General features: G+C 39.1%; 1 protein-coding gene across 1 annotated transcript in view; it reads left to right on the forward strand.

The window, feature by feature from the left end:
* Nucleotides 1-279: 279 nt before the first annotated feature.
* The window catches only part of Pus1 (Pseudouridine synthase 1), a 137,242-nt gene continuing 115,615 nt past the window's right edge, over nucleotides 280-21,906 (forward strand). The window contains exon 1 of the mRNA XM_067147454.2: nucleotides 280-440. Coding sequence (XP_067003555.1) covers nucleotides 395-440 — 46 coding nt within the window. The 5' untranslated portion in view covers nucleotides 280-394. The remainder of the gene's footprint in view (nucleotides 441-21,906) is intronic.

A 21,906-nucleotide genomic window follows, 5' to 3' on the forward strand; every position in this document is an offset into this window, starting at 1 on the left:
CACATACACCCAGCCCCCGTGCCAATGGAATTAACCAATTAAGGTTAAAATCCCCGACCCGGCCGGGAATCGAACCCGGGACCGTCTGAACCGAAGGTCAGTACGCTGACCGTTCAGCCAACGAGTCGGACTATTAAGAAGTGTAGTGACTGGTTAACAGTGAAAGATTCCATAAGCCTCCTGAAAGGAGAAGAAGAAGAGAATTGTGTTGGCAATCCTGTCGCGCTTCTCTATTTTTTTTAAGAAGAAGAAGAACTTTACTCTTTGCTCCATATGTTTGACATTTTAAGGCGTTTTTGTGTTGTGGAGTACCACTCATTCCAGTCTTTGCGGAGTACAATTATTTATTACTAGCTAAAGGTATTGTGCATTTCAAGAGGTGTGAAGAAAGCAGATGCCGTGTGCTTTTAGAAATACCTTTTGCAGTATATTTCGTTTCAGTGAGTATTCTTTTTATATCAGATTTCGGGTTAGGTAAGCATTTGTTTGGAAACATTGTTTTGTCGTGAATATGGAAAGGCTGTCTTGTAATTAATATGTGGAAGTATTAAACCTCTGAGGTTAATATATATATAACGCAAAGGAATTAGCAAGGTAAAGTTTCTTCATAGAAGACTTGAGAGTGCAATTAATGCTACCATCTACCGGTCCTTAGCAAGCCTATCTCCAATTGCGGCGGAGGAAGAGGAATTATATCGATCCCGATTATTAATGCACCAATGCTGTGTTAGATCTGCTATGGATAGAGACTGGACAGGACCACAGGCACGTGGCAACTAGACTTGCAATTCATGACTTTCATCACAAAATCTGCCGAACATAAAAGTTTCGCCTACCTGATGAAGACTGTGTGTGTGTTCATTGTGTAACGGGAAGTGTGACCGCTATCACTTAATAACGTGTGCAAAAATGAAAAAGAATCATCAGATACTATAGCGAAAACTAAATTACATTGAATGACTCAGTCTTATGTATTATGTAAGTTAAGTAATGTTGATTTGAGTGCCTCTTAATAAATAAATAAATAAATAAATATATATATACACACATTGCTGTGCAAAACTTAAGGACAAAAGTAACTTTCGCTTGTTGTCTGACTGCCAAGTAACATAGCTTGATGAAACTTGAACTGTGTACAGGGTCGATGACCTTAGATGTTAGGCCCTTTTAAACAACAAGCATCATGCATAGGAAGAACGGCGAAGCTATAGTAAGGAGCACTCATGGTTTGGTAACACGAGCGACCGCTAGGTGGAGCACGCCAGTTCACTGTCGCACTAGTAGCGCTGAGAGGGAGCGCCGAGAGGAACGACAATCCTGCCAACTGTTGGTTTGATATGGCTATTCCTTTTTTCTTGCCGTACGGACAGTATGCGCCGCGGCGATAGAAAAGAGCCTGTCGAAGGGAGTGTGGCCGCGAAGGGGCCACTGTTCCCATGACAAAGATTGGCCTGGATGTGCAAAAATAGGTTACAACTACTAAACTACCTTTTTTCTTGCCGTGCGGGGAGTATGCTCCATGGCGATAGAAAAGAACCCCTCTGTCTCATGACAGAGATTGGCCTCGAGGTGCAAAAATACCTTCAAGCTAATAAATGATCTTTGTTTCTCGCGCCAAGGCCATTTCAAACTTCCCGGGCCGCTTCATAATTTCTTTTTTTCTGCAATGGTTGGTAACAAATTCTTGGCCTCATCCTAGGTGTCAGTGACGTCATCCTCTTACGTGAACCAATCACCGTTATGAGCACTGGAGTATGGCGTCTAAAACATTATTTCTTATTATAAATGTAAATGTGCATCTAGGGGCGGGTGGGTTGGTCCCTGGCAAGAATATTGAACACATCTCTCTTCCTCGATCATTATAAGGTAATAAAAGCTACACTTATCACACTTCAGCCTTCTTCCAGCTTCCCGATGATTCTTCCGCATGTGAAGTCATCCAAATGTTGTCTCCGGGCCATATTGTAATGAATAACCCCACTACAGTGCATCATAACAACTTGCTGATGGACTCACACTGTCTTGTCCCGTTCCTTCAACTGCCTCGTTTTGTGAGGCCAGGCCCATTTGGCGCTATAGTCGTGCTGACTTCACGCCAGGTTTATATTCTACATCGAGGATCTAAGAATCAATCTAGTTCTGCCCTTCACAAGAAAAAGCGCAAAGATACTTGAAGAGAGAAGAATGAAACGAGCCCAAATCGAGCTCGAATTCTGTGCCACCAACGCCGTGCTGGAGCGAAAATGGACAGAAGCGAACTATGAACAGCGATATGTGGTTATAAGGCTGGCAGTCCATGGCTTCCACCATAAGCTATGTGCGACTAATCGATTGCATGAGGTGAACGACGAGTGAGGAAGTGTGTGATTGCTACCACATACTTAAGTGCAAAAAAAAGAACAAGATCAATCAATGAATACAGTAAAGACAATTAACTATTAAACTCATTGCACATTTGTGCGCATTTCACTTATTAATACAGAGGCAATAAATTACACGTAAGTCACTGCGACTCATGATGGTCCCCTGGACATCAGAAAAGAAGATACATAGTTCTTAAAAGGGTGTGTGATCACTACAGACAGCGATGCATGCTCTGCAACATGTTCCCATGCTGGCCATAAGATTGGTAAGGAGTTCTTGTTTTAAGGCGTTCAATGCCTCCACTAGCGCGGTTGTCAACTGATGGATGGTTATTGGTGCATGTAGAGGTGCTGCAGTATGTCTGCTCAACATGTCCCACGCGTGCTCGATGGGATTCAAGTTGGCGGCAGGAGAAGGGGCAGGCCAGTCCATTCACCAAATATCCTCTCTTTCCAAGAACTCCTCCACCTGCTCTCTTCAATGCGGTCGTGCATTGTCATCCGTAAAAATTAAGTCGGGGCTGAATGCACCCTCATAAGATGTACGTGGGGAAGTAGAACACTTTCACAATAACGTTGACCAGTGAGTGTACTCAGTTCAAAAATTCGGAAGTCGGTACGCTCATGCAACATTATGCCTCCCCACACCATAACACTTGGATCACCAAAATGATCATGTTTAACAATGTTCCTGGGTGCATTGCATGTTTCCACCTCTCACCAGATGAGGATACATCTAGAATCACTACTCAGACTGAATCTGCTCTCATCTGAGAAGAGCACGAGACACCGTTCCGGACTTGATGCTCTTGACAGCATCACAAACGCTGCCGCCGATGTGCGGATATCAGCAGAACACAACGTAATGGTCGTCAAACAGACCAACTCCCCATGCAGTGGCCGTGCCACTGTGTAGTATAAGATTGGGTGCCTTGCAGTCCTGTTAAAAGTGGTTGCAATTGCACGCGCTGTTTGACGTGAGTTCTTTCTTGCCTGTTGCACAATGTAGCAGTCATCTGCTGCTGTATTTGACCATGGTCTACCCCCTCCTGTACCTTGGGCAGAAGTGCCTGTGGTTCGTAATGCTCTTCATGCACATGAAAGAACACTGTGAGCAATAACAAACTCCTGGGCTACACTCATCACACTTCATCCTTCTTATAGCTTCCCGATGATTCTTCCGCATGTGAAGTCATCCAAATGTTGTCTCCGGGTCATGTTGTAATGAATAACACCACTACAGTGCATTGTAACAGCTTGCTGATTGACTCACAATGTCTTGTCCTGTTCCTTCAACTGCCTCGTTTTGTGGGGCCAGACCTATTTGGCGCTATAGTCGTGCTGACTTCACGCCAGGTTTCTATGTATGTTTGGGAGACCTCTGGCAACATGTTACCGCACTTTCATTCATTTCCACCATGTAGTTGATATATTGCTTTCAATCAGTCAATCAATCAGTGATCTGCATTTAGGGCAGTTGCCCAGGTGGCAGATTCCCTATCAGTTGTTTACCTCATATTTACATTTGTTTATAATTGTTTACATAGCTTTTTCTTAAGTATTTTCAACGAACTTGGAAATTTATTTAACATTTTCCTTGATAATTTATTCCAGTCCCATACTCCTCATCCTGTAAATGAATAGGCCTATTTACACCGGTTTGTCCTTTTGAATTCTAACTTTATCTTCGTATTATGATCTTTCCTACTTTTAAAAGCTCCACTCAAGCTTATTCTTGTACTTATGTCATTACATGCCAACTCACCACTGACAGCTTGAAACATACCACATAATACAAACCATCACTCTCATTTTAGTTCCGTATTGAAAACAGCGATCTCGCTTAGTTTACAAAACTGGCGTAGCAGGGGGAGAGGTGATACTCCCATGTGGCGCGTCCCAGGTGGCAGATAGGGGGTCCTAACCGGCTTGCCAGCGGACTTGAGGGAAATAAAATACAGTTGAACCTGACTTGTACGTATATCAAGGGGAAAAGAATAAACTACTTGTAACTCAGAATTACTTAGAAGTCAGACTTACGCAATACATCACAAATTTACTGAAAAACCAATGGAATAGACCTACATATGTAAATCCTTGCAAATAATAAATACGTTAAGAAAGAAAATATTATTTTGAACTTGGCCCAGCCTTAAAGAAATCAGATGGTTCGGCTTGTTTCACTTTTCTTGCATTAAGAGTATAAACCTCCTTTAGCAAACTTTGTAATGAATTCAAAGCATTTTCACTACAACTTTTCGCACTGATGTAACGCCTACGCACTTCGATTGCACTTAACACTTCACTCAGTTCAGGTGTCAAGATTCAAGTTATCTCCATCTCCATTGTCACTATCGCTTGTAGCTGGTCCATCCGCGTTGTTGGCATACATCGGCATTAATCTCTTCATCCGGTAGTTCTCCACATACAGCCAGATTGTCATCGAAATGCACAAAAGTTTCGAATTCTACACCCTCCGGTAGCGTTAGCTCATTGCCAGGCAAAACTTCGTCCCCATAATCATCACTGGAGGCAGCCTCTTCTAGTAAGACACCAGCTTTGCGGAAACAGTTGCTAATTGTGGAGGATGACACCTGCTTCCAGGCAGCCGAAATAAAGTCCATGGCTTGTAGCAAATTAATGGAGAGAGGTTCATTTCCTGCATCACTCAGTGTTATTAAATGTTGAACCAGCATTTTTCTAAAATGCACTTTGAAATTTGCAATGATGCCCAAATCAAGCGGTTGTAGAACACTGGTACAGATAGGAGGGAAAAATTCCATTCGGACATTCTCCAGAACGATTTGAGGTGGATGTGCTGCACAACGATCCATAAGAAGAAGGATGATTTCTGTTTCTTTTTCATTTTAATGTCCAGTTTTTGAACCACTGTCCCATTGGATTCATATTCCTTACGTTTTGTTTTCGCACCCTTAAAATACCTCGGATTCTTCGATTTTCCTATCACAGGTGGAGAAAGTTTGTCAGATCCATTTGCATTGGTGGCGACAAGTACTGTTACACGAATTTTACTTCTCTTCCCTCCATGGCATGAGTCACCTTTTTCAGCTAATGTTTTATTAGGAAGGAGATTGTAGAATAGGCCGGTCTCATCACAGTTGTAGATATTTGGAGGCTGATAATCGCTTACGATATCCGGCAGAACCTCTTCTTTCCATCTCTTCTTTAAATCCTTGCAAGCATCCTGATGAAGCCTTCAAAGCAGCAGTGATACTCATCATTTTAGCTAAATCTATCGCCTTTGCCTTCAGCATATCTCCACTAATTGGTAGAGCTGCGGCCCGCTTTTGCTGGATCAATGTGAAAAGTACTTTCTCCAAATCTACGTACCATCCTTCTTGCTGATGGCTGCGCTTTGCTGATTTTGAACCCAGTTTTAAGAACTCATCCAAAATAGCTTTTTTTTTTTTTTTTTACTGATGACTGTACGTAGCGTGGTATAAGCAATCCGTAAGTCTGAAGCGATTTCAGTTTTTGTTTTGTGTGGATTATCGTACACTTCTCGTATAACGTTTCCTTTTTCAGTTCTCTGTGGCTAATCAAAAGCAACTGAATGACAAAACGACTGTTCAACAGTAAACACCAGATACCGGCACCGTGGACATTTTAATTCTCCGTTGTTCCCACGAAAGACATTCTCATATTCAAACAAATTTACTGCATTTTCTTTTGTTTCCGCACCGAAACCGCTCGCTTTGCTTGTAATGTATCTTAATTTTTGGCGGCGTGTCAAAATCGACGAAGGTAGAGGAGGAGCGAAGGGGACTCGCCTTTGTTAAGCCGCTAGTAAATAAGGGTCAACAATGTCACTCGGCGAAACTCTGTGTTCTGTTTCAGCACCGAAACACGTTCGCTCTACTTTCGCCTTCGCCGACAAAGAGGGAACTTCGTAAATACAGTAGTTTCTTTTTAAAAAGCACATTCTCGTTACAATTACGCAAAACTCAGTTTTATTTCACTGACAATACGTATAACAGCAAATTATGTATAAACGGATTACGTATAAATAAGGTTTAATTAACACGCTTTTAAATTATATTTTGCCGGGACCTAAAGGAAATTACGTACAAATACGAATTACGTAGAACAGAGTTACGTATAAAGCAGGTTCAACTGTACCTCTCGCGGACCAAACACACAACCCCCTGTGGGTGGGGGACGCAGACGAAAAATACACCCACGGTATCCCCTGCCTGTCGTAAGAGGCGGCTAAAAAGGGCGACCAAGGGATGATTGTCTTTCAACCATGAAACTACTTGTGATTAGTACCACCACGCGGAGAACATCATGGGTTGCTTTTACTTGCGCGTTGTACCACTATATTATGTACCAAATAGGTTTGTGATTAGTAGCATACAGGAGCACCGTGCGGTCGGCTTTTGCATTACCTGTGATTAGTACCACCATATGAGCGGGACCATGGGATGATAGCTACCATGGTGCTGCCTTGCCTATGATTAGTACCCACTATATGAAGAATACCAGGGATAGGGGAAGGTCCCTGTGATTATTACTCTTATGTGCTGAATACCATAGGGTTGCGTTGCCTGTAAATGGCGCCGCAATGTGAGAAAAACCATAGGTCTGTAGTATATGTCGAATTTAATAACCTGTGAGTAGTACCATAATGTGTGGAATACCGTGAGTCTCTGCTACTTTTGATTAGTACCGCGGCATGACAAATACCATGGTTCTACATTCCTAGCGATAAGTACCGTTATGAGGGGCCAATAACTTGGATTTTGGACCCCCTTTAGACTGCAAGCATCATCGATTCAATGTTATGCTATAGCAGCAGTCCCTTGGTAGAGGCGCGCGGCTGTGAGCTTGCATCCGGGAGATAGTAGGTTCGAATCCCACTATCGGCAGCCCTGAAGATGGTTTTCCGTGGTTTCCCATTTTCACACCAGGCAAATACTGGGGCTGTACCTTAATTAAGGCCACGGCCGATTTCTTCCAACTCCTAGGCCTTTCCTATCCCATCGTCGCCATAAGACCTATCTGTGTCGGTGCGACGTAAAGCCCCTAGAAAAAAAAAAGGCAGTCCCTTGGTCAGTAATCATATTGTTTTACGTCAGAATCTGTGAATGTAAGGCATTGCAGGTCGCATCCACTGATTTTGAATTCATCTCCATCCATTCATTCTTCGTCCTCACGTTTTGAATTCTGGTCAGTGGAGAATTTTGGACTTTTAATTTGTCATTCCATTACGTCTCATTTCGTACCATTAGGGGCCGAAGACCTCGATGTTAGGCCCCTTTAAACAGCAAGCATCATCATCATAGTTTACAAAAGGAGTGTATTTATTACCCCACGTATTCAATACAATTAGTACCACGTTATGTGGTTAATTATACATAGAAAATCTAAATATTATGGGGAAATGTTTCGCCCTTCTTTTATTGGGCATCATCAGCCATATTAATTTAATCTTAAAACAAACATTGTTAGAGGACAGTGACATTAATAATTTGTAAAAACTGAACTGTTATTTCTTATGATATTAGTATTACAGAATAACAGAGTAGTAGTTATACAATATGATGTTGGGACATGACATATACAATACATGTTAAAATCATTGTAAACAAATTTAAAATTTTGTCCAAAAGAAAGTTTGTGTAATTTAAAATTCTAAAAACGGCACAGTCTGGTACTGAAGTGGATCCTCTGCGTAAGAAAATTGAGCATGTACCACATACAAGAAAGATAAAAATTTTATCATGTTCCGTGTTGAACTGTATTACAATTAAATTGAAATAACAAATAACGTAGTTCAACCTATTCAATACAAGTAAATAAGAAATGTAGTGTTACATTCCTATTTAATTATAAGCGGAAGCGCTACCGGTTTCGATCCCAATCTGGGTCATCAGCTGAATAAATTGCAAAAGCAATGCATTGGTAGATAAGAAATTAAAGAATGAGTCTTTCACAAGAACAGTTGAAGAAGCAATATAAGATAATGGGGATTGGCACTGTGCGATTTAAATCATAAAATCAAGAAGAAGTAGAATGTCAGTCACTTATATGAAGTAAGGCGCAATCTTCTGAATAGTAGCACAACACACGCAAAGTTCGGCACTGTGTCTCAAAATGTTTACGGGAAGAGGTGAACAGTTAAGTGAGCCAGCCTGCATATACTATCAGGCGCGAAGTCACAACACAATTTAATAAATACGAAGTCCCAAAATTGTGTAGAAGTCGAAGGCGAGTCACTTGATTGAAGCAAATTGCTAGCTCCTGAAGATCAGCGCAACATACTCATTGTCCGGCAATGTGCTTTGAAATGCCGACAGAACTCGGTGAATAGCTTAATAATCCAGTCTGTAATTGTTTCGGTTGCAAAAATGTATATGTATAATACAATTTAATATAATTGAAGTATGTAACTAGGATTTTGTAGATTCTTTAGAACAGTTGACGTAAAAAACAATTGTGAAGAGAAAAATGGGAAAAAGCGCAATACCGGAAACAAATGAAAAACGTATATGCACAGTGTGCTATTTCTTGAAGATAAGAATTCAGGTCGTAATTGAGGTAGTCCAAGGCAGTACAAGGCATGAGTTTAAATTTTAATCTAAAGACCCAAAATGCAGGTGGCACTGTAGTATTAAGTTCAATTCGGAAAGTAGAGTGGTTTTTTTCTCCTTTTCCTTTTCTAAGGGGAGAGGTGAAGAGAAAAGATAGGATAAGTTAATAAAGGAAGAGGATTAGTAGATAAGGGAAGATTAAGAGGATGGGAAAAGATAAGATAGGGAAATAATGGAGGGGTAGTTCAAGGTGGCTTAGGAGGGTGGGTTATTGGAGGTAGAAAACGTGGGTAGGAACTTTGTAAGGCATGGAAAATTGAATTCGGGTTTAGAAATTTAGAATTTTTGTGATGAAGAATTGGGAAGTCAAATAGGATTTTACGATTTAAATCGCACTGTGCCAGTCTGCATTATCTTATATTGCTTTTTCAACTGTTCTTGTGAAAGACTCATTCTTCTAATTTCTTATTTACCTATGCATTGTTTTTGCATTTTATTCGGCTAATGATGACCCAGATTGGGGTCGAAACTGGTACCGCTTCACCCAGAACAAATTGTGCTGCTTTCCTTTGTATCTCTTCCAGTTCTCGTATCAAGTAGTCCTTCTGAGGGTCCGATGCACTGGAACCATTCTCAAACTGCGGTCTTACCAGAGACTTATACGCCCTCTCCTTTACATCCTTACCACAACTCCTAAATACCCTCATAACCATGTGAAGAGATCTGTAAACTTTCTTAACTACGTCGTTAATATGATTACTCCAATGAAGATCATTCCTTATATTAACACCTAGGTACTTACATTGTTTCCCATCAACTCAATAATTAAAACTGAGAGGACTTTTCCTCTTGGTGAAACTTAGAACTTGACTTTTCATCCCATTTACGTTCATACCATTTTCTGCTGTCCATCTCACTACATTGTTTAAGCCCCCCTGCAGTCGCTCAATCCTGCAACTCATTTACTACTCTATACAGTATAATATCATCTACAAATATTCTTATCAGTGCTTCCAGATCTTTATTCATATCATTTATAGAGGAACCATAAAAATAGCATTTAATATACCTTGTTCTTAAGTTTTGAGCAGCAGAATTGTTTAATAGCAAAGGATTGATCATCAGCTTTCGAATCAGGCAGTTATTGTAAAGGACCTATGTCACCAATTAACTTCTACCTCTGTAATCTCAAGGGATGTCTCTCTGATGGTCGTTCATACATACAGCGGCTGGTCCGTATGCAAGCCTGCATATTAAATATATGAGATGTTCTTATTCTTTACCCTTCTGTTATTGTAAGGCACTTTTTTGGTGTTGGTGTTCTAGAGTATAATAATAGATCGTGAAGAGTAAAGGTTATACAGAAAGCGTACTTGTGTGTGCTGTTGTTTCAGGGATGAGATTTGACCTCTTGGAATCGCAATGTTCATTCGCCATAATCCCAAGATATTTGAATGATGACACTTGCTGAACAGTTGTGTTTTTGATATGCAGGGAGACCTCCTTTGGTATTTTCGAAAATACGGTGTGCTTGGTCTTACCAATATTCATAAACAGACCAAATGGTGCACTGATCCCTACTGTGTTATTAATAATAATTTGAAGATCAGTAAGGCAACTGACCAACATAACAGTTTCATCAGCAAAGCAGATGTTATTAATGACATTGCCATTGCTTCTGGTGCTTAGGTTAACATTCTTGACTGCTTCTCTGAACACAGCGTCCAAATAGATGTTAAAAAGGAGAGGGGACAGGACGCAGCCTTTTTGTATACCTTTGTCTTCAGTTATGTCGCCCTCTATTTTGATCTCTGCTGTTGGATTCATATACAGGCATCTCCGAGTCAAAACATTTAAAGAAAAAAGAGCCTCATTAGTTTTCAGTTCATTTCTAAAACCAAATTAACTTGGCATTCACATTATGCGTAGAGTGTGGATTGCGTGTAAAAATATCTTTAAGAGATGGAACATTAGGCTGATCATGTGATAATCCTCACAGTATGGTGCACTAGCCTTTTGTTAGGTAGGGTAATAAAAGATGGGTAGTATTTTACTACCGAGCTCAATAGCTGCAGTCTCTTAAGTACGGCCGGTATTCAGGAGATAGTGGGTTCAAACCCCACTGTCGGCAGCCCTGAAAATGGTTTCCTGTGGTTTCCCATTTTCACACAAGGAAAATGCTGGGGCTGTACCTTAATTAAGGCCATGGCCGCTTCCTTCCCAATCCTAGCTCTTTCCTTTCCATCGTCTCTGTAAGACCTACTTGTGTCTGTGTGACGTAAAGCAACTTGGAAAAAAAAAAAAAAATATACTGTCTGCTGCCCAATCTTAATAGCATTATAAATGGTGCAAATCTTGCCTTAAATTGCTTTTAGAGGAGAGATGTATTCATTACAATAGCCAAGGACCTGCCAACCCACTACTGGATGTACGTTTACTTTTGTAACCTAATGAAATAATGTAATGTAGCATGTGCCATTGTTCACTAGTGTAGCAGCTACTAACACTGCCATTGTCTGACATACACTACTCAAAAACGTTAGAGGGACAACATTTTAAACACCTGCATTATTTTTTCAGGAATGGTTAGAGTATGGTTCGTGGTGTGAGTTACTGTATTCTTGCCCTAGTTCATGAACCATGGGCAGCGGCTGAGTAGTCCAGTGAGTGGTCCTGAGGGTAGGGATACCAGTTGCTATGGAATGGGAGTGGGCATCTCGGACATATTCTGAGTCACGGCCCTCCTTGTACTCAGATGGCTAGGGCTATATATACAGTCCACCGATGGTCCCTAACCTGTTAGAGGAGAGATCCTCACTTGGACTGTTTGTAAGTAGGGTAGCATCCTTCTTCATGAATTTACCGAGCTCAGAACATTTTAAGCAAGCCTCGAACCTATGAGAGTAATGGAGTCCCACTCCCATTTGACAGGCAAGGGACTCCTTGGGACCAACTTGGTGAATGAAATGGAATTCGATGGGGGGCTATCAGTATTAATGGGGCTTATGGAAGAAAGAAAGTAGAACTGGCTGAGTCAGCAAAGAGGATGCATCTGGATGTGCTAGGAGTAAGTGATTTTCAGGTAAGGGGAGATAACAAGGAAGAGATAGGAGATTAGAAAGTGTACTTGAATGGTGTTAAAAAGGGAAGGGCAGAATCTGGGGGAGGGCTGTTCATCACGAATACTATTGCATGCAACATAGTTTCTGTTAGGCATGTAAATGTGCGAATGATGTGGGTAGATTTTGGCAGTTGGAGGAATTAGGACGAGAATTGTCTTCGTGTATTCACCATGTGAGAGTGCATATGAGGATGAAATTGACAAGTTTTATGAAGCATTGAGTGACATTGCACTCAGGGTCAACAACAAGGATAGGATAGTGCTAATGGGTTATTTCAGTGTGAGAGTTTGAAATAGAACTGAAGGATACGAAAGGGTGATTGCTAAATGTGGGGAAGATATGGAAGCTAATGGGAATGGAAGCGTCTGCTGGACTTCTGTGCTAGTATGGGTTTAGCAGTTACGAATACATTCTTCAAGCATAAGGCTATTCTCAGATACAAGTGGGAGGCTAGGGGTACCGAATCCATAATCTATATATATATATATAAGAACTTGTCCTGACTGACTGATTCATCATCACCGAGCCAAAACTACTGGACATAATGAAATAAAATCTTGAGCATACATTTATATTACAACGTAGGTGCTCGCTAAGGAAGGATTTTTTGATATTCCGTCGCTAAGGGGGTGAAAAGGAGGGTGAATTTTTGAAATGAGTGTATCTATATCTCAAAACTTTAAAAGTTTACACATGTAAAAATTGGTATTTACAATCTCATCTAAAAATAAAGAAACATGTATTTTTTGTTTTCGGAAAATCCCAATAGGAGGGGTGAAAAGGGGGTTGAGTGCCATTAATGAGGATACTTATATTTCAGAAACGGAAGATATTACAGGACCTGAAAATTTGTATTTGGGATCTCCTTTAAAAATAAAGAAACATGTATTTTTTTGTTTTTGGAAAATCCAATTTATGGGGGATGAAAAGGGGGGTGAATTTTTAAAACGAGTATATCTATGTCTCAAAACTTTAAATGTTTACAGACGTAAAAATTAGTATTTAGAATCTCCTTTAAAAGTAAAGAAACACATTTTTTGTTTTCAGAAAATCCCAATAGGAGGGGTGAATATGGTGAAAAAGGGGGTTGAATGCCTTTAATGTTGATACTTATACCTCAGAAACTGAAGATATTACAGACCTCAACATTTGTATTTGGTATCTCCTTTAAAAATAAAGAAACACATACTTTTTGTTTTTGGAAAATACAATTAATTGGGGAGGGGGGTGATTTTTAAAAGGTGTTTATCTATATCTCAAAACTTTAAAAGTTTACACATGTAAAAATTGGTACCGGTATTTAGAATCTCCTTTAAAAATAAAGAAACATATATTTTTTGTTTTCGGAAAATCCCAATAGGAGGGGTGAATAAGGGTGAAAAACCGGTTGAATGCCTCTAATGAGGATACTTATGTCTAAGAAACTGAAGATACTACACACCCGAAAATTGGTATTCGGGATCTCATTTAAAAATAAAGAAACACGTATGTTTGTTTTTAGAAAATCCAATTAATGGGGGTTAAACGGGAGTGACAAATTGGGGTGAAATTTTAGGAAGATTATAACTACAGTATATCTCAGAAACGTAAAATGTTACAGACGTAAAAACTGGTATTTGGAATCTCCTTTATAAGTAAAGAAACATAGGTGATTTGTTTTTGGAAACTCCACTTAAGGGGAACTATAAAGGGGTGAAATTTTAAAATGACCATTTCTACAGTATATCTCAAAAACAGAAGATGTTACAGGCGTGAAAATTGGTATATGAAATCTCCTTTAAAGATAAAGAAATACATAGTTTTTGTTTTTGGAAATCCACTGAAAGGGGGGAGGGAAATTGAAAAATTATTTGAAATATTTTTATGAAGATACTAGCAAGATACCCGTGCTTCGCTGCGGTATTATAATGAAATTTATAATTGAATGCTTTACGTTTTATATGTAATCCGCCGAAATTTGCGATCTAACTCGTTTTCTGAAAGATTACGGCAAAGTTCCTCCCAATTTTCAATATTTCTTTCCAGCAATCGATTTCGTACTTCCCGGGCTAGGTCCAGGTATACCACCCGGCCAGTTAGGTCCCTAAATCTTTGCCGTCTTTTCCTATAAGCATTTTAATATGGATGAAATCCTTGAAGACCCGGCGTGGTGTCGTCTTGGGTGCCCTGGCAGTACTGAACCCGCAGCCGGACTGCAATCGTAGTCATTACCCGGCCAGGACCCGATTTCCAGCACGATCTGCACATTTTGACGACTCTCCAGAATATTATTATTATTATTTTATCATTATTATTATTATTATTATTATTATTATTGATGGCCTGGAACCCATAGGAAGATGCATGACCGCTACTTGGCGGTAAATTATATCCTTTGCCATTGTCATTGCTGACCTTGTGACCTGCACCATCGTCGAGCCTAGGCAAGTGCGCGAGACTTCTGGGGACACGAATGATATACTTCCGTGAATTATTGACCTTATTATAGAGGTGAACAATTGCGTGGTCAATATCATTCATATCGTTTATTTCAAATGTGTTTAAATTTTTATATATGCCGGGAGAATCTACTGTAATCTAACTTTATGTACTCAAAGGCAAAGATGGTTCTTGAAAACGAACCCAGGAACGATTAAAAATGATCAGTTTATGATCAGAATAAGTACATTATGAACAGTAAAATCAATTGGTCTCAACTCCTTTTTCACCCCAATGTCGTTAAGTTGATTTACACACCCCCCCTCCCAAAAAAAAGGGTGGCAAGTTTCCTTATGTGTAAAGGAGATTCCAAATACCAATGTTCACGTCTATTACCTTCAGTTCTGAGATATAAGTATCCCCATAAAATGAATTCACTTTTTTCACTTCCCATCACACTCCCCCCGCTTAAGTGAATTTCCCGTTAAAAATACTTGTCTCTTTAATAGTAAAGAATCTTCTAAATACCAATTATCACGACTCTAACATCTCCGGGTTTTGAAATATGTGTCCACATAAAAGGAATTCAACTCTTTTTCACCCCCGCCCTCCAAAATGATTTCGCCGAAAAACACGTTTTCCTTTGTTTTTAAAGGAGATCTAAATATCAATTTTTATGTCTGTAACGACTTTAGCTTTTATTAGATGTAAGTATCCTCGTACAATTAATTCATTTAATTTTTCAATTTTCACCCCCCTCCCCCCCCCCCCCTTTCAATGGATTTTCCGAGAATGCATGTTTCTTTAATTTTAAAGCAGATTCTAAATACCAATTTTCACATCCGCAAAATCTTTTGTTTTTGAGATAATAGTATCCTCATACAAATAATTCAACTAAATTTTCAATTTCTCTCCTCCCTTTAGATGGATTTCCGAAAACAAAAAAATACGTATTCCTTTATTTTTAAAGGAAATACCAAATTTCACGTCTGTAATCTTCAGCTTTTGAGATCAGTATCCTAATTAAAAGCAACCCCATTTTCAGTCACTTTTACCCCTGTACCCAAGTGGTTTTTCAGAAAACAAAAAATACATGTCTCTTTATTTTCAATAGAGATAAAAAATACTATTTTTCACTTCGATAACATGTTAAGGTTTTGAGATATACAATACTGTAGAAATGCTCATTTTAAATTTTTACCCCCTTTTTAGTTCCCCTTAAGTGGAGTTTCCAAAAACAAATCACCTTTGTTTCTTTACTTTTACAGGAGATTCCAAATACCAATTTTTACATCTGTAACATTTTACGTTTCTGAGGTATACTGTAGATATAGTCTTTCTAAAAATTCACCCCAACTTGCCACTCCTGTTTAACCCCCATTAATTAGATTTTCCAAAAAAAAAAAAAAAAAAAATATATGTGTCTCTTTATTTTTGAAGGTTATCCCAAATACCAATTTTCAGGTCTGTAATATCTTCTCTCTCTGAGATATAAGTATCCTCATTTAAGGCATTCAACCCCTTTTTCACCCTTTTTCACCCCTTCTATTGGGATTTTCCAAAAACAAAAGATGTGTTTCTTTATTTTTAAAGGGGATTCTAAATACGAATTTTTACATCTGTACACTTTAAAAGTTTTGAGATATATATACACTCATTTTAAAAATTCACCCCCTTTTTCAACCCCCCCCCCCCCCATTAATTTGATTTTCCAAAAGCAAAAAAGTTGTGCTCCTTTATTTTTAAAGGAGATGCCAAATACCAATTTTCAGGTTTTGAGATATAAGTATCCTCATTAAAGACATTCAACCCCTTTTTCACCCTTTTCCACCCTTCCTATTGGAATTTTCCAAAAAACAAAAAAGTACGTGTTTCTTTATTTTTAAGGGAGATTCTAAATACCAATTTTTACATCTCTAAACTTCAAAAGTTTTGAGATATAGATTCACTCATTTTAAAAATTCACCCCCTTTTCACCCCCCACCCATTAATTGGATTTTCCAAAAACAAAAAATACATGTTTCTTTATTTTTAAAGGAGATCCCAAACACCAATTTTCAGGTCTGTAATATCTTCAGTTTCTGAGATATATCATCATTAAAGACATTCAACTCCTTTTTCACCCATTTTCACTCCTCCTATTGGGATTTCCAAAAACAAAAAAAAAACAAAAATGTTTCTTTATTTTTAATGAAGATTCTAAATACCAATTTTACATCTGTAAACTCTCAAAGGTTTGAGATATAGATACACTCATTTTAAAAATTCATCCCCCTTTTCACCCACCCATTAATTGGATTTTCCAAAAACAATAAAATACGTGTTTCTTTATTTTTAAAAGAGATCAAAAGTACCAATTTTCAGGTCTGTAATATCTTCAATTTCTGATATATAAGTACCGGTATTCGGATTAAAGGCATTCAACCCCTTTTTCACCCCTGCTATTGGGATTTTCCGAAAACCAAAAATGCGTGTTTCCTTATTTTTAAAGAAGATTCTAAATTCCAATTTTTACATCTGTAAACCTTTAAAGTTTAGAGATATAGATACACTCATTTTAAAATTTCACCCCCCTTAGCGACGGAATATCCAAAAATCCTCTCGTAGCGAGCACCTACATCTTGATATGAATGTATCCCCAAAATTTCATTTCTTTACGTCCAGTAGTTTCGGCGCGGCGATGATGAATCAGTCAGTCAGGACAAGTTCTTTTATATATATATATATATATAGATTATTATATAAAAAACGTAAGACTTTGCAAGAAATACGTAGTTTTTGTTTTCGGAAATCCACTTAAAGGGGGGGGGATTGAAAAATTAGTGGAAATATTCTTATTACTTAGATACTATTATCTCAAACCGAAAGATTTTGCAGACATGAATATTGGTATTTGGAATCTGCCTTAAAAGTAAAGAAACACGTATTCTCGGAAAATCCAACGAAGGGGGGCCGAAGTGAAAGAATTGAAAAATTAATTGAATTAATTGTATGTGGATACTTACATCTAAAAAAACTAAAGTTGTTACAGACGTGAAAATTGGTATTTGGATCTCCTTTAAAAACAAAGAAAAACACGTTTTTGGGGGAAATCATCTTGGGAGGTGGTGGTGAAAAGGTGTTGAATTCCTTTTATGAAGAAACATATTTCAAAAACTGAAGATGTTAGAGTCGTGATAATTGGTATTTAGAAGCTCCTTTACTATTAAAGAAACAAGTATTATTTGCTGGAAAATTCACTTAAGGGAGGGGGAGTGTGAAAGGAAGTGAAAAAGTGAATTCTTTTTAGGGGGATACTTATATCTCAAAACTGAAGGTAACAGACGTGAACATTGGTATTTGGAGTCTCCTTTAAACATAAACACTTTTTGGGGGGGGGGGGGGGTGAGTCAACTTAACGACGGTGGCGTGAATAGGATGTTCATAATGTACTTATTCTAATCATAAACCGATCATTTTAAGTCTTTCCTGTGTTCGTTTTCAAGAGCCATCTTACCGGGCGAGTTGGCCGTACATTTAGGAGCGCCCAGCTGTGAGCTCGCATCCGGGAGATAGTGGGTTCGTACCCCACTGTTGGTAGCCCTGAAGTTGGTTTTCCGTGGTGTCCCATTTTCACACCAGGCTGTACCTTAATTAAGGCCATGGCCGCTTCCTTCCCATTCCTAGGCCTTTGCTGTCCCATCGTCACCCTAAGACCTATCTGTGTCGGTGCGATGTAATAGCAAATAGCACATAGCAAGAGCCATATTTTCCTGTAGAGAACATAAGGTTAGATTACAGTAGATTCTCCTGGCTTATAAATAAAAATTTAAACTCATTTGAAATAAACAATAGGAATAATATTGACCATGCAATTGTTAACCTCTATAATAAGGTCAGTAATGCATGGAAGTATATCATTCGTATCGCCAGAAATCCCGCGAACTTACCAACGCGAGACAATGGTGCTGGTCATATTGCCAGCAATGACAATGGCAGCAGATGTAATTTACCGCCAAGTAGCGGTCTTGCACCTTGCTGCGGGGTCCAGGACATCAATAATAATAATAATAATAATAATAATAATAAAAAACTAAATTCAACTAATATCATCTACCCTAATAATAATAATAATAATAATAATGTTCTGGACCATCGTCAAAATGTTCGGACCGCGCTGGAAACAGGTCCTGGCCGGGTAATGACTACGAATGCAGTCCGGCCGCGGGTTCAGTACCGCCAAGGAACCCAAGATGACAACATACCGGACCTCTTCAAGGATTTGATCCATATTTAAAATGCTTATAGGAAAAGATGCCAAAAATTTAGGGACACAACTCACCAGGCAGAATACCTGGAGCTAGCCCGGGAAGTACTAAATTGATTGCTGGAAATAAAGATTGAAAAATGGGAGTAACTTTGCCGTCAGATCGCAAATTTTGGCGGATTGTATATAAAATGTTAAGCATTCAATTATAAATTTCAGTATAATACTGTAGCGAAGCATGGGTATCTTGCTAGTAGATTATATGTTAACTGACTTCGAATTCAGGAAATCTGTTGGGAATGTATGGGTTTTTTTGAGAAATTTTTCAATTAAACATACCACTGTCTGATCTGTAGTGAACTAAGTATCTCTACGCCTAGGATGGAGAAAGTGAAACCTGTATACAAACGAATAAGGGTAGAAAATCTCCAGGATGAGGAAATGAGACAGAAGTACATGGATATAATTACTGAGAAGTTCTGAACAGTGGACAGTAAGCAGGTTCAGGATATAGAAAGGGAATGGGTGGCATACAGGGATGCTGTAGTAGCAACAGCAAGGGAATGCCTAGGAATATCTATGTGTAAAGATGGGAAAAAGCGAACATCTTGGTGGAATGATGAAGTGAGAGCAACTCGTAAATGTAAAAAGAAGGCTTATCAGAAATGGCTCCAAACAAGGGCTGCTGCAGACAGGGAATTGTACATAGACAAAAGAAGCAGAGCAAAACAAATAGTTGTTGAATCCAAAAAGAAGTCATGGGATGTTAGTATAATAACCTGGAAAGTCTAAGACAAGCAGAAGGGAAACCTTTCTGGACAGTAATAAAGAATCTTAGGAAGGGAGGGAAAAAGGAAATTAACAGTGTTTCGGGTAATTCAGGTGAACTTATAGATTCCAGGGAATCACTGGACACGAGGAGGGAATATTTTGAAAATTTTCTCAACTTAAAAGGAAATCTTCATGGTGGTGTCTCGAACAACGGAGCTCATGGGGAGGAGGAAAATGGTGTTGGTGAAATTATGCTGAGGAAGTGGAAAGGATGTTAAATAAACTCTTTTTTCATTAAGCAGCAGGAATAGATGAAATTAGATCTGAAATGGTGAAGTATAGTGGGAAGGCACTGATGAAATGGCTTCATAGAGTAGTAAAATTAGCGTGGAGTGTTGGTAAGGTACCTTCAGATTGGGCAAAAGCAGTAATTGCCCCTATCTATAAGCAAGGGGACAGGAAGGATTGCAACAACTATCGAGGTATTTCATTGATTAGTATACCGGGCAAAGTATTCACTGGCATCTTGGAAGGGAGGGTGTGATCAGTGTTTGAGAGGAAGTTGGAACCAGTGTGGTTTCAGGCCACAGAGGGGCTATTAGGATCAAATTTTCAGTATGTGCCAGGTAATTGAAAAATGCTTCAAGAGGAATAGACAATTGTGTTCATGTTTCGTAGATCTAGAGAAAGCATATGACAGGGTACCAAGGGAAAAGATGTTCGCCCTACTTTGGGACTATGGGATCAAGGGTAGATTATTAAAATCAATCAAAGGCATTTCTGTTGACAATTGGGCTGCAGTGAGAATTGATGGTAGAATGAGTCCTTGATTCAAAGTACTTAGACAAGGCTGTAATCTTTCACCTTTGTTGTTCCTAGTTTACATGGATCATTTGCTGAAAGGTATAAAGTGGCAGGGAGGGATTCAGTTTGGTGGAGATGTAGTAAGCAGTCTGGCCTATGCTGACGACTTGGTTTTAATGGCAGATTGTGCTGAAAACCTGCAGTGTAATATCTTGAAACTTGAGAATAGGTGCAATGAATGTGGTATGAAAATTAGCCTTTAAAGACTAAATGAATGTCAGATTGGTGATACAAAGCTGGAACAGGTAGATAATTTCAAGTATATTAGGATGTGTGTTCTCCCAGGATGGTAATATGGTTAGTGAGATTGAATCACGGTGCAGTAAAGCTAATGCAGTGAGCTCGCAGTTGCGATCAACAGTATTCTATAAGAAGGAAGTCAGCTCCCAGACGAAGCTATCTGTACATAGGTCTGTTTTCAGACCAACTTTGCTTTACGGGAGCAAAAACTGTGTGGACTCCGGATATCTTATTCATAATTTAGAAGTAACAGACATGAATCCAGCGAGTATGATTGCTGGTACAAACAGGTGGGAACAATGGGAGGAGAGTACTCGGAATGAGGAGATAAATGCTAAGTTAGGAATAAACTCAATGGATGAAGCTGTAAGCATAAACCGGCTTCGGTGGTGTGGTCATGTGAGGCGAATGGAGGAAGATAGGTTACCTAGGAAAATAATCGACTCGGTTATGGAGTGTAAGAGAAGTAGAGGGAGATCAAGACGATGATGGTTAGACTCAGTTTCTAATGATTTGAAGATACGAGGTGTAGAACTAAATGAGGCCATGGCACTAGTAACAAATAGACGATTGTGGCGACAATTAGTAAATTCACAAAGGCTTGCAAACTGAACGCTGAAAGGCATAACAGTCTACAATGATGATGTATGTATGTTTAGAGTGAAACAGACATTTTATTGGGAAAATGATACCTTTATTTAACTGAACACTACATATCCTGTTCACTTCTTATCACACATGATGGTGCTGTGACCAGAAATTCAACACAATATCGTAAACCAAAGTGGGAAGTCTATCAGTTAATTCACATAGAGCACAAAAAGAAACAGTTCAGTAACAAGGGAATGAGTCACGATCGCGACGACTGCTGGTTCCAGGGTTAAATACCTGCTATAAATCTTAATCAAAGACTGCTGACATGGTACACCTGATCAAATTCTTGTCCCCTTAATTATTTTTTTAGCAGTGTATAATGGAAAAATGATGTAATGCTGCTGTTAGTAATAATTCTGAGGCAGGACTTTGCCAGGATGTTGGTGGGGGTGTTTGGAGGAGGGGTTTGTGCGCGCAAACAATGGTGAAGGGCTGGGCTGCTTCAGTACACCATGTGTTAGCGAGGGATGCATACGTCTGTTGCACAACGCATCCTTATAAAATTTCTCTCAAAAGAGGACACCATACCTTCCGAAATTTTGAGATGGCTACGCGCACAGTTTTGGGAAGAAACACTTTCGCAGACTTGAGTGTATGAGTGGGCTAAAAATTTGTGGCAGGAAGAGAAGCTGTGGAAAATGAACCTCATGAAAGGAAACCACAGACAAGCATCA

The sequence above is a fragment of the Anabrus simplex genome, chromosome 5 (assembly GCF_040414725.1).
Source record: "Anabrus simplex isolate iqAnaSimp1 chromosome 5, ASM4041472v1, whole genome shotgun sequence".
Lineage (NCBI taxonomy): Eukaryota > Metazoa > Arthropoda > Insecta > Orthoptera > Tettigoniidae > Anabrus > Anabrus simplex.